The sequence below is a fragment of the Sander lucioperca genome, chromosome 5 (genome assembly GCF_008315115.2).
Source record: "Sander lucioperca isolate FBNREF2018 chromosome 5, SLUC_FBN_1.2, whole genome shotgun sequence".
In the NCBI taxonomy this organism is placed as follows: domain Eukaryota; kingdom Metazoa; phylum Chordata; class Actinopteri; order Perciformes; family Percidae; genus Sander; species Sander lucioperca.
This window is the reverse complement of record NC_050177.1, coordinates 40,293,149-40,305,715: the sequence shown is the minus strand read 5'-3', so window position 1 is coordinate 40,305,715 and position 12,567 is coordinate 40,293,149. Positions and strand designations below refer to the sequence as shown.

Here is a 12,567-nt window from a genome sequence, read left to right as displayed (position 1 = left end):
AGCAGCTCCGAGAGAGACTAGGAGAAGGGGAAACATTGAAGCACAAAAAAAAAACACAGCAATGTGTTGTGCGTTTTTTTTAAATTGTGTTTTAAAACGTAACAGCCCTGAAACAATCAGAAAATAATGTTTCATTCCTCCGAGTCACAGCTTTGTTCTCTCTCTCAGTAACATACAGTATACCTTTAAAGAACAGCATATATCTTAGGGTTAAAACCGTTAAGGGATATTGTCACGTGTCCCACATATCTCTTCACAATAAAGTGAGAAAGGAGAATGTAATTCAGAAGGAAGAGCTCAAACCTTGTAATAGCAATCACCCGTGCTACTGAAATGCTCATGAGCAAGGCATGTCTGGTGCTGGAACTCATCTCCTAAGTGTCAGACAGATTTCATTAAATACCTAAGTAAGTTCCCCATGATGACAACACAGGCTAACACACAAAATGAAGGCCATTATGAAATGCCGTTAATGTGCCCATTATTTACATAGCTCTATGAAAAAATAAACATGTACAAGGTGGAATATTAGAATATTATGAGAGTTTGATCATATTAAGCAATGATTCTGTCCATGTGTTGAGAAATTAAATTATTTTATATCTGAACCTTATGTTTTCTGTTCACTTCATTATGAACGTGTTGATCTTGGAAGCATGCGCTGCCCAAACAATGTTCTAGTACCCAACATTTCAGGTTAATTGGTTTGTCTGGATGCTATTCTTGCTCTTACTGCTAGATGGCAGCATGGCCTCAGAAAACAGACACATTTTACAGCATCTTACATTAAAACTGATTGATGACACAAACAGACAGAGTCAACCTCAGTTATGCCTGAGTGTTGACGATTTAAAATGGGCTCCCTTCCATTTGTAAACTTCTCTCTCGTAAGTAGTGTAAGTGGAATGCTGTTCAGCTCCAACAGCTTGTTCACAAGGCGTGATCTAATAATAGCCCATGTCAGTGTGTGACACTGATTCAGAGCTGTTGGAGGGGTTGTTGTTGGCTTCCTGGTGAACCTGGGCGAAGCAGGGCTTGTCTTTCACACAATTGTGATCAGGTGTTTAAACACATTCCTTCATGTATGGAAGGACAGGAGAGGAAAAAGCAACAACCTAGATAAAACAAATCTTCCAGTAGGACCAGTTTAACAAGCTTCACAGAGCTAATCACATACCGGGCAGCCAGTTGTTCTGGTGAAGTTTCAGGCAGCATGTGTGTGTTTGTGTTGCTCCCATGCCTCAGTTGACAGTTGCCTGCCCCAAAGGTCCAGCGGGTACGGGACCGGGACGGGGAGTGGGCCGGGAGCGGGCCTGTAAATGGATGGAGGAGGTAAAGGAGGACGAGGAGGGAGAACCTGCTGACAGGAGCCAAAAACAGCACAGGTAGGTAGGTAGACCTGCGTGTCAAGTTTATTTTTATTTCTTGCTTGCTTTTTAGTTTGAAGCACATTTCATACCACAGGCGTGAACCCAATGTGCTTCAAAAATAAGAGCAAGCCAGAAGAAATAGGCAGAAATCCTGCATGAGAAGAAGAAAAAAATCAAGATGACATAAGATAAGGAGGTATTACATCTACGGAAATATGTGAGATTAGATAAAACAAAGTCAAAACATAAAATAGTATTACAATAAAAATGGAATACGATAAGTGTATTATCATTGTTATTGTTAACCCTCCTGTTGTCCTCGGGTCAAATTTGAGCCATTTTCAAAAACTTTTTAAGCCAGAAATGTGGGTTTCTTTCAACCAAATTGTCAAAATAAAGAACGTGGATGGTTCCATAAAACCATAAAACGCTCTTCACAAGTAAAGTACATGATCAGTTCACTACTTTCATTGAATTTGGGTGTTTTATTAAATTTTATAGCATTTGAAAAAAAATATGTATAAAAGAAGTGCAGCAAAAATCAACAAAAACATTGGAAAAAGTGACAATTTTTTTTGAAAAAAGTGACAAAAACAGTGCGAATAGTGACAAAAGAAAAACAAGTTTTCATTTTCAATTTTGACCCAGAAAATCTAAAAGTTGCATGGTCGACGGGAAGACAACACAAGGGTTAAGGAATAATAATGATAAAGATACTGATTCTGTGCTAAAACATTGTGTCATTCAACAAGTGGCCTTTCATTTGAGCGTTTGAATGGCAGGTGTGGGACTCTGCCTGCTGCCATTAGGCAGATATCTGTCAACACGTTACACCTCTGGCTTCACTTCTTACTGCTTACCAGACATGAGCTAAAAACACGGGCATCAGACTGGGGAGGAAAAGGGGACTGAGTACCCAGGGCCCTCATGTGAGGAGGGCCCAAAAAGATGCTAGAAGGAATAGCTGTGGATGCAGGGAGGGGCCCATAGAAAATTTCTTTCTACAGGGCCCAGAATTTTGTGCTACACCCCTGACTAAAAGACCTCAAGTGACTATCAGTTGTACAGGACAGTGCTGTGACCCAGCTGGACCCAACAGCTGCTCCATCATTATAAATGCATGTTGTGTTGCAAAGTATTGTTCAGAACTTTAAAAACGTCATTCTAAATGACAGTCTGGATACAAAGATTTACCAAATTGTGTGACAAGTGAAGCAAGGAATCTGTTAACTTTCCATCTAATGTCATGTGTTGCTAAAAACTTATTAGATCTACTTAAAACTTCTTAGATTTGATTCCTGTAAGTGTCATGCAGTGGTGGAATAACTAAGTACATTTTCTCAAGTACTGTACTCAAGTACAAATGTGGAGGTACTTGTACTCTAGTTGAGTCTTTTCTTTTCGTGCCACTTTCTACTTCTACACTCGCTACATTTCAGAGAGAAATATTGTACTTTTTACTCCACTACATTCATCTGACAGCTTTAGTTACTAGTTACTTTACACATTAAGATTTGTGCACACAAAACACACGTAGTTTATTTTTAAATAAATTTAAATATTTAGTTTATTTAAATAGCCAACAATATAACGGCCTACATGTCCAGCTGAAATGATTAGACCATTAAACACTTAGCTGATTGACAGAACTGTTTTGATCTTTTCCAGTTTCTAAAATGGGAAGATTTTTCTGCATTGAGTAGTTTTACTTTCAGTACTTTAAGTACATTTGCCTGATGACACTTACATACTTTTAATGCAGGACTTTTACTTGTGACAGAGTATTTTTACAGTGTGGTATTAATACTTTTACTTAAGTAAAGGATCTAAATACTTCTTCCACCACTTACTAAAATGTTTAGTCTAACTTTAATGCAAATTAAGGGGACATTTCATTGACAAACTTTCACCACAGGAGGTCCCATATGAGTTTATTTAAGTAATACTACAGTGAAATGACCCTATCTTAGAGCTGCGCTTATTTTAGTTTTAAGTGTCTGTGTCTTAAATCTGTATTTGCATCACAAGTTATCCCTGTTTCCATCCCAACTAAAAGGGCTCCCTTTCATTTTTAAGAACCCAGTTATCACTCTCTGTGTTGCTTTTTAACGGCTTGCTGTCTCTCTCTCTCTCTCTCTCTCTCTCTCTCTCTCTCTCTCTGTTGCCCCGTTACCCCAGCGGTTCAAACAAAGCCCCAGTTGTTCGTCAGCCACAGCAAACATCTTGGTCACAGACTGTGAGGAACAGCTGGTACACCTTTGCTCCGGTGGGTGTAGTGTGGTCAGTGTGCCAGCTGGAGGCGCCGTTGCAGCAGCAGCAGCAGCCCTCTCTGTTCCTGCTGGATGTGTGCTGGAGGCTGCTGTGGCTGGGTTCACTGTGGATGGCTCTGGCAGGTTGTGTCCATGCCCTGAAGTGGCGCCTGCGGCCAGGACACAACCAGGTGAGCACAGCGACATGAACTGAATCTCTCCTGACCCTGTTGTTGGATTTAATCGTGTTATGTTTATTCATTGAGTTTGCTTCAATTCAAGGGGGAGTCTCCACTGAGGACAAAGCAGGACGTTGTTACAGAAAACAGGAACAACCACTATTTATGGTGAGCAGGGGTGTCAGACTGGGGGTGGAAAGGGGATTGAGTACCCAGGGCCCTCATGTGAGGAGGGCCCAAAAAGATTGCTAGAATGAATAGTTGGAGATGTGGGGTAGCCCATAGACAAGGCCTTTGTACAGGGCCCAGAATTGCCCCTGATGGTAAGACTTAATTTTACAGTCATGCCTACATTATATGATATTTAATTTTGGCATTTTTTACAGTAGAAATACACAATAAGACCCAAACCCTTATAGGCCAGGTTTAATTTAAGGACACCGCATGCATCAGGTATTTCCTTTGCCCAAGATGAGCTACAAGTTGCTCGATGGTGTTTTAAGCCCCCAACGTCGACTTGAAGGCAGCGCTGCGACCGTCGACTTCAAGGCACCTAACCCTAACCTTAACCCTAACCCTAACCATTGCCTAATCCCAGTACCTTCCAGGCAGCACTGCCTGGAACACGACGTTGGGGGGCTTAAAACACCAAACACCCTACAAGTTGCCCAACACCTCACACCATGAAGCAGCTTCTACAGATGTCCATTTAGAAATCGGCTATATCCATATTTTTGGGGAAAACGTGTCATTTCAAATCACCGAAAGGAACCAAGTGTCTTAATCATCACACCTGTTTGTGATCAAATTGTTATATAAAATACCAGGCCATGTGTTGCTGTGAGGGATGACATTTCTTTATTTTGCCATTTATAGACACAACCTATTGTTGTTGTTTAAAAACATAAATTTTTACAGACTCAAAAAAATCATGGTTTTTCTTCTCAAACAAATCCAAATACATTCTGACAGTGGTCTCATTATTTCTCCAGGATGTCCCGGTCAAGGAGCCCGGGCCACGACTTTTCTCTGGCCCTCGCCCTGGCCGACAGCCTGCTGCTGTGTGTGCTTCAGGAGCCCCTGCCAGACCCCAGGGGGCCCCACATCAAGGCTCTCCTCTCCAGGCTGGAGGTAGAAGGGAGAAAACCACACACACACACACACACGCATGCACGCACGCAGAAGCAAACACACACACACACACACACACACACACAACACAAACACACAACACAAACACACATACTAACACGCATACACACACACGCACGCACGCACACACTAACACGCATACACATATGCACGCACGTGCGCACACACACACACACACACACACACACACACACACTAACATGCATACAAGCACACACACACAGCCTCCAGCTCTACCTGTCATCTCCTGTGTTTTCAGTCACTCTGTGCATGTAGATCGGCGTGGAGTCTTTGTTTGTTATATTAGATCAGACTTTGCACTCAGGCATACACAGATATTCTAGCCCGGGGCAACACACTGTGCTGCTGTCATCAGAACTCTGACTCAGCCCTAAATTGGCAGAGGAGAGACATTTGAATGTTCTGTCTCTTTCTGTACTTCCTTTTTGTGTTTTAGCACTTACTATGACGTTGGCTCTACTGCACCAGCAGCTAAGCATTTCTAGTGGTACAAAACTGTAGTTTATCACAAAATATGTCACTGCTTATAAATGTGCTGACAAGCTGGAGGTATTACCAGCCTCAGGCTAGGCATTTTTTGCCATGAGCATTACAGCATTACAGTAAAAGACCACTAGCGAGGCGATACACTTTTTTTAAATCATTGTCTTTAAATAATGTCTCCTTCTAACTGTCCTGTGTTATAGTTTATCATTCTTTTTTTTTGGTTTCCTTCTGCTTCTTATTTTTTTTTTTTTTTTTTTTTTTTAGAATGTTCCCAAAATGTATTTTTAAAAAGCTCAGTTGCAGAACCAGTATAGTTGTGTATGTGTTTTGTCATTTTTAAACTGTATGAAGATATATGTTCAGACGATTGCATGTGTAGAACAGATGTATGGATGTAAAATGCAACAAGTAGATTCCTGCACACTATGTTCATCTCTTAAAGTTTTTATGTGACAGCATTATGCACAAATAAATTAACATATGACTTTTGGTGCTGTACAGCCACATGTGCATATATTTTGCAGAGGTAGTAAAAGTACCTCTACCCAACAAACCCACAAAAGTAAACCCAGCCCTCTCAATCCTCTTTTCCCCTGTAGTCCGTGTCTCACACACTTGAGAAGGCTGATGTTGGGTCAGAGGAGACACTGGAGGAAGTGGGCCGAGAGTCTGTACTGATAGACAAAGTGAATCTCATCCGCACATACCTGCAGCAGAGGTGAGGTTCAACATCTAGAGTATACATACTGTCTGCTTTCTTGGGTGCGGAAAAGGATTAGGGCCACATGTGAAAAAAAATATTGAGTTCTGAGTTTAAAGTCAGAATTCTGAGAAACAAGTCAGAATTCTGACTTTATTTGGTCCAGGTGCAGAAAAAAGTCAGAATTCAGACTTTTCTAGTAGCTACCCCCAGACCCCCCCCCACCCCCCCCCACACACACACACACACAATATTAAATTACAATGATACAAAATTAATATATATTATTCTTCAAAAAGTTCACCGTACAATATGACAGTTTTGTTACTTTTTGTGTCTATAAGTTTCGAGGGACTTAACATATTCCTTGAATTCACATAAAAAAGCAGTGAAATTGGGGGTAACAATTGTTGTTTTGCATTTATGTAAGTACAACTTGCCAGGTAAAACCAATAAGTTGACAACAAATTCAATGTTCAAATTCTCATGTTCAAAAATAAAAACAGATATTTTTTTACATTCAATATTGATTTGTTTGGATTAACATCACACACTCCCTTGTGATAGGATGAGGTCCCTGTGTAGACTGATCCAGGTGCAGGGGGATTTTGACGTCAGTGTGAAGGACATGCTAGAGGGCCTGGAAGGCCTCTGGGCCCAGCTGGAGGAGCTGCACACTGGGGTCACACTCACCAAAGAGGGGGGCCGAGGCCACGGAGACCTGGCCTCTGCCCAGGCAGATGCAGAGGTAGGCAGATGTGAAGGTCTAGTTTTAGTGAAGTGTTGTCTACAACGATAATGGCTGGCGTCTTAGCTTTAGTTTCTTTTAAAAACCTAATCTTGTTCAATTACATGAATATTTGCCTCGTCATTGCCTTTGAGTGTTTGTAATACTCAAATCTCGCATTGCCAGACCTATCTCCACAGCGCTGTGGAGTAAGGTCTGGCTCCACCACGCATACATTCTGGGACAGGAGGAAAAAAACGCTCTGGGTTGTTTGCATTTTTTTAAACCAATCACAATCGTCTTGGGCGGTGCTAAGCTCCAGACGCAGCGATGGTGGCTCTGCTAAATAGTCTTGGGAAGGAACTTGTTTTGGTGGAACATTTGCACCCCGAAAAAAAACCCGCCACATACAGTATTCGATGAAGTTAACTGTTCACACGCTACAGTAACATGAGCTATTTAAATTAGCTGGATACGTGGTTAAACCTCATTTATCTTCGGTATCTCCGTGTGTACTTTGTCCACAGCAATCCCACCAATTGGTCCCAAAGCGTCCCAGTTAGAGAAGTGCTGTAAACATATTCTTTGTAAATCAAGGCCTGCCTTGTTGCACCATCCATTATTTTTTTTCAAAACATGCCAATTTCAGCGTGTTGCTTGCTAGCTCAAAGTTTGCTGTCGTTTCCATAGCGAAGAGATTTTACGAATGGCAACACACAGAGAGCGGAAGGTGAGGGGCAAAGCTAGACTGGGTAAACCCAGCCTGATCTGCCGGCAATTTGATTTCTCCCTGCAGCTCAGGCTGGAAACCTGTACATTATTCTATCCTGCTTCCGTTACAAATCTGCGGGGACCAATCACAAACTGACGATAGAGAAGCGACTGCAAACAGCTTTTTGTTTACATTCAACACGGCGCCCACCGAAGCGCAGCAACCCTTTGATGGCGCTGTCGCTGCTGTTTTAAAAGATTTCAAAGGCAAGTTTTCTCTGAAAATGGAACAGAAACTTTCCCTGGAACAATTCCTACAAAAGAAGGATGTGTTTGCCTTACTACCGACCGGCTTTGGTGAAAGCCTAATTTACCAGCTAGCCCCGCTGGTGGCCAAAAGAATGGAGCTCTGCAGAGGACGTCACCCGGATCGTTGGTCTGATTGGTTGAAGGACTATTCAATTGCGTACATAGTCATTTGAACTATGCCTGTTGATCACGCCTCTTGTGCAGTAGAAAATACAGAGCAGACTCCCCAGACTAATGTTCAATCTTAAAAGATTGAGCTTGGTCTGGTGATAGCCAGACTAGGGCAAAGCCTGACGTGCCAGATGTCAGGCTTTATCCTGGAAATGTACGTACTTCCGCTGATCCAGACTAGTAACTCTTATGTCTTTGGCAAAGACTTTGTTCGCAGTCTTGGGTCACTACAGGAACAGCCTTCAGTGCTGCCAGGCTCATCTGAGGGACAGCACACAGCTACTGCAGGTAAAGTTCTCCTCATGCAATAAAAATCCACTTCTGGTATTTTGTGCTGTCTTCACTAACAGAGTCCCTGTGCCTTGTCCCACAGGAGTTAACCTGGAGTCACACTCACATGAGCAACAGTGTGAGCAGCAGCAGTGAGTCAGTCTGGCCAGAGCTGTTGCTTCAGTCCAACATCGAGCAGGTACACTAACCTCCAACATTGTTCATGGGTTCAAAGTTTTAGAAACCCACCAGGACTGGGTGGATGTTCGTTGGGTATTGAGCCCCAAGGCATCAATTGTGAATCAGCGCAAACAATTATCACACTAGCCTGCCTCGCAACAAAACGCTTAATCCTTATGAACTGGAAAGTTAGAAAGGCTAATTGTTTCGACATGCATAATTGGCACTGGTGGAAGAAGTATTCAGATCATTTACTTAAGTAAAACTACTAATACCACACTGTAAATATACTCTGTTACAAGTAAAAGTCCTGCATTCAAAATGTTACTTAGGTAAAAGTATGGAAGTATCATCAGGAAAATGAACTTAAAGTATTAAAAGTAAAAGTACTCAATGCAGAAAAATCCTCCCATTTTAGAAAGTGTAAAGGATCCAAACAGTTGTGTGTTTAATGGTCTAATCATCTCAGCTGGACCTGTAGGCCCTTATATTGTTGGCTAGTTTCCTTTATAATAAAACATCAGATTTTATAAACTACATGGGTTTTGTGTGCAGAAATCTTAATGTGTAAAGTAACTAGGAAGTAAAGCTGTCAGATGAATGTAGTGGAGTAAAAAGTACAATATTTCTCTCTGAAATGTAGTGGAGTAGAAGTAGAAAGTGGCATGAAAAGAAAAGACTCAAGTAAAGTGCAAGTACCTCAACATTTGGACTTTAGTACAGTACTTGCATAAATGTACTTAGTTACATTCCACCAGTGATAATTGGCTTAAGGAGATCCTGAACCTTATAAGTATGGAAAAAGCATCTTCCTTATTTGTGTATCCAGACAGGGATGGGAATGGCTTATGGGCCACAATAAGGTAATTCCTTGACTCACAACCCACCTTCCTCCCTTCATAATTATAAAAATGTCTTTGCTGGACATAGTACTCCAGTCTTGGTTCCATTATATCCCTTTCCGTTTAAGAATATTCTATTTAGAAAGAAGAATGTATCTACGTTGGAACAATACATGTGTGTGAGTGTTGATGTCAAACCACCTCCATGTACATGTACAGTATGTGATCCCATTTGGCACATTTGCTGAATCAAACTTACAATTGTCAAAACTCTAATCCTCATACACGTCATACATTCAGAACACCACTCGATGTGCCCTGCGAAAGGGGATTACTCAATCAAAAAGAATGAATTCCTGTTTCAAATGTAAATACATCTATCAATGAATAAATCATTTCCATCAAAACAAAAGTCAAAATGCAAATACATCTTGTCTAATGACAGCATACTCTGAAAGTGTGATAGTTACTCTGTAATATCGTCCAGTAACTAACATTGTATATTTAGGCAGCTAAAAAGTATTGATGTCAGCCATGGCACATGTTTTACTTTACAGCAAAATTATCAGGAACTGTTATCTGAAGAAAAAAGACAATATGTTGCAAATGTATCAACGTCAAGGTCTGGCCACAACATTTTGACATCACACCTGATATCCTCCCTTGCAATGCAACGAGGGAAAAACTTCCCTGCTCCCCCCCCCCACCCCTTCCAACAAGCTGCTGTGATATCCTCACCTGCATTTGGTTGCTCTACATTGTGAGGGAATTGAATTGTTCCCAATCTAGCCTAAGTCTATTCATCTGAAAACATTTGCAACAAAACCCCAAAACTATTATGTATCTAATATATGTGTGGCAGGTTATTGTGATTGTTGGTTGCTCTATTTTGCGTGTAGGGATTTACACAATGAATGTATAGTTGCATTTGAGAATAATATTCAAACGATTCAATAGCAAATGAATGCAAACTATTTTGATCTGCAAGGCTTATTCAATGCATTTTGTGCCAAAGCAATGAAATGACTATAGCCATGTGAACAACGGACCTAATGTCCATATAAATATCATATAGTTTGACCAAGTTTTATAGTCATTCGACAATTGTGCCAAAGCGATTGAGAAAAACTGTACACACTGTAATCCAGCACCTCCTCCCACTCTCATAATTCACATGTTTGTCCTGTCACCAATTTGTAGTTATGTTGTTACGTGTTTGTACTGTGTGTTTGCCCTTTCTGTTTATTTCTTTGTCATGGATAATTTCTCCACAGTTTGACAAGGTGCAGGAGAGTTTCCTCTCCGTGGAACAACAGACCTCTACGTTCCAGGCCCACCTGGAGGGACTTGGGAAGGGGGATCAGGAGGGACATGTAGGGCCCCTCGCTCACGCTAACGGGGCCCGTTCACACTCAGCCTCTCCACAGACTTCCCTACATCTCTACGGTGATGTGCAGCGCCGTGACTCCACCTCTGCATCCGCGTCCGTCTCCTCGACGGAAGTAGACACGGACACAGACATAGACGGTCCTCTCTCGCTGTGTGAGAGGTCGGCTCTGCAGTTCACCTCCACTATCGAGCGCCTGCGTAAATCTGGAAGGCGGAAGTGACTTTTATCGGACCATGCTTGGAACAGAGCTTTCATGAACAGAAAGGTGTAAATTAACAAAGGTTGGAATATTTTCAAATGTGGATCGTTTCCTGGTTACCCACAAATTGATTATTTATTTGATTTCTGTGTTTAAATTTGTGTGTGTTTTTACTACTCAAAAATGTCATTTTTATTTTTAAATTGCTTTTGTATTTTGCTTTCATTTTTCATTTCAAACGCTGGGGTAGATAAGAGCGGGCAAGAGCAGCTTTCAAATTGCACGGAATATTTCAAACACAAGGGGGCACACTGTCTCCAGTTATCACAAACATAAATCACATCACCCATTCAACAGTTCAACTTTATTATACTATCAAACCATCCATATATTGTATAGTCATCTCAGGTCTCGGTCTGCAATGAGGGACCATTGCCCAGACCTTTGCCTTCCAATCGACTTTATAGCCAAAACGTGTTGGACAGGCTTCTCAAACATATGGCCCATAAATGTGTTTCTCTAAGATCAGAACAGTCGGCCATAACTCGTGTTATAACACAAAATAACATTACTCTCATACATGTGATAAATGAGATTCAGGCGTATATTTCAGGTGTAACTGAATTACATGCACTGATTTAATTTCTCATCCATCCGAATAATGGATTATTAGATTTGATGATGCATTTTCTCATTATTGTGCCTCTTGCTTTGAAGCCTTATCCAAAGTCCATTACAACTCTTTTAACCAATGTTGTTAAATTAAAAAAAAAAAAAAAATCTATGATTTAAGGATGTTCTTCTAACGTGCAGGAGGAACAGGTTACAGTTAAGAAATCCCAGATTTTTATTTTTATTTTCCAGAACTATTTTTTGTTCTGCCTCTCTCTATCAGACTGAGCGGCTGCGGTGACTTGAACCCTTTAAAGCAGGGGTTTCAGGATGAGGGCAGGGGGGAGGTAGAAGGGGGCAGTGGAGGTCAACTCCCGGAAGCGTTTCTGTTATTACTAAAAAACTGAGCAGCCCTCTAGACCTTTTTGAAAGACATGAATGTCTTTGATCCAAATTCAATTACCTGCAGCTCCGACACCGATGGCATAGAAGTCAACATCGTTTTCTCCCACCAGATTCCTGAACTTCTCTGGCCGGGCCAGACGGGATTTCTGATGAGAATCAATTAACAGCATGGCTGCCATTAACCCTCGTGTTGTCTTCCCGTCATCCATGAACTCGTTGTCCTTCCAGGTAAAAATTGAAAATGAACTTTTTTTGGCGCTTTTTCCAATGCTTTTAAAGAAAAACAATTTGGTCAATTATATGCACCACTAACACCAACTTGTGTTGGTTTAATAATAAGTTTTACACTTATGCTTGGAACATTGGTCAACAAACCTCCTTTATGTGACATTATACCTAATGTTTTTGTAAAAAAAAAAAAAAAAAAAAAAAAAAAAAAAGCAGAAATTATGATTTTCTTTGCCTAATGGTTAAGATCAGAGGATGTTGAGTGGATCACAGACTGATTTATGTCAAAGTTTAGTCAGGACACTGTTTTGAAACCATTTAATCCATGTTATTTTTGGGCAATTTGGTTGAAAGAAACCCATATTT

At 41.0% G+C, this 12,567-nt stretch overlaps 1 protein-coding gene across 3 annotated transcripts; it reads left to right on the top strand.

Moving 5' to 3' along the window:
• The first annotated feature begins 862 nt into the window (after window positions 1–862).
• Window positions 863–11,734, top strand: si:ch211-151h10.2 (uncharacterized protein LOC567699 homolog). 3 transcript variants are annotated; one of them, XM_036001412.1, is made up of 9 exons: window positions 863–1,385; window positions 3,552–3,810; window positions 3,902–3,966; window positions 4,791–4,929; window positions 6,057–6,175; window positions 6,725–6,905; window positions 8,280–8,363; window positions 8,449–8,544; window positions 10,642–11,734. In XM_036001412.1, the coding sequence occupies exons 1-9, from the start codon at window positions 1,237–1,239 to the stop codon at window positions 10,975–10,977; spliced, it is 1,428 nt and encodes a 475-aa protein (XP_035857305.1). In that variant the 5' UTR covers window positions 863–1,236; the 3' UTR covers window positions 10,978–11,734. The 3 variants fall into 3 exon arrangements, with proteins under 3 accessions (XP_035857305.1, XP_031142926.1, XP_031142928.1); XM_031287066.2 differs by having other exon boundaries at window positions 3,549–3,810; XM_031287068.2 differs by having other exon boundaries at window positions 1,301–1,389; window positions 3,549–3,810.
• The last annotated feature ends 833 nt before the right edge of the window (window positions 11,735–12,567 follow it).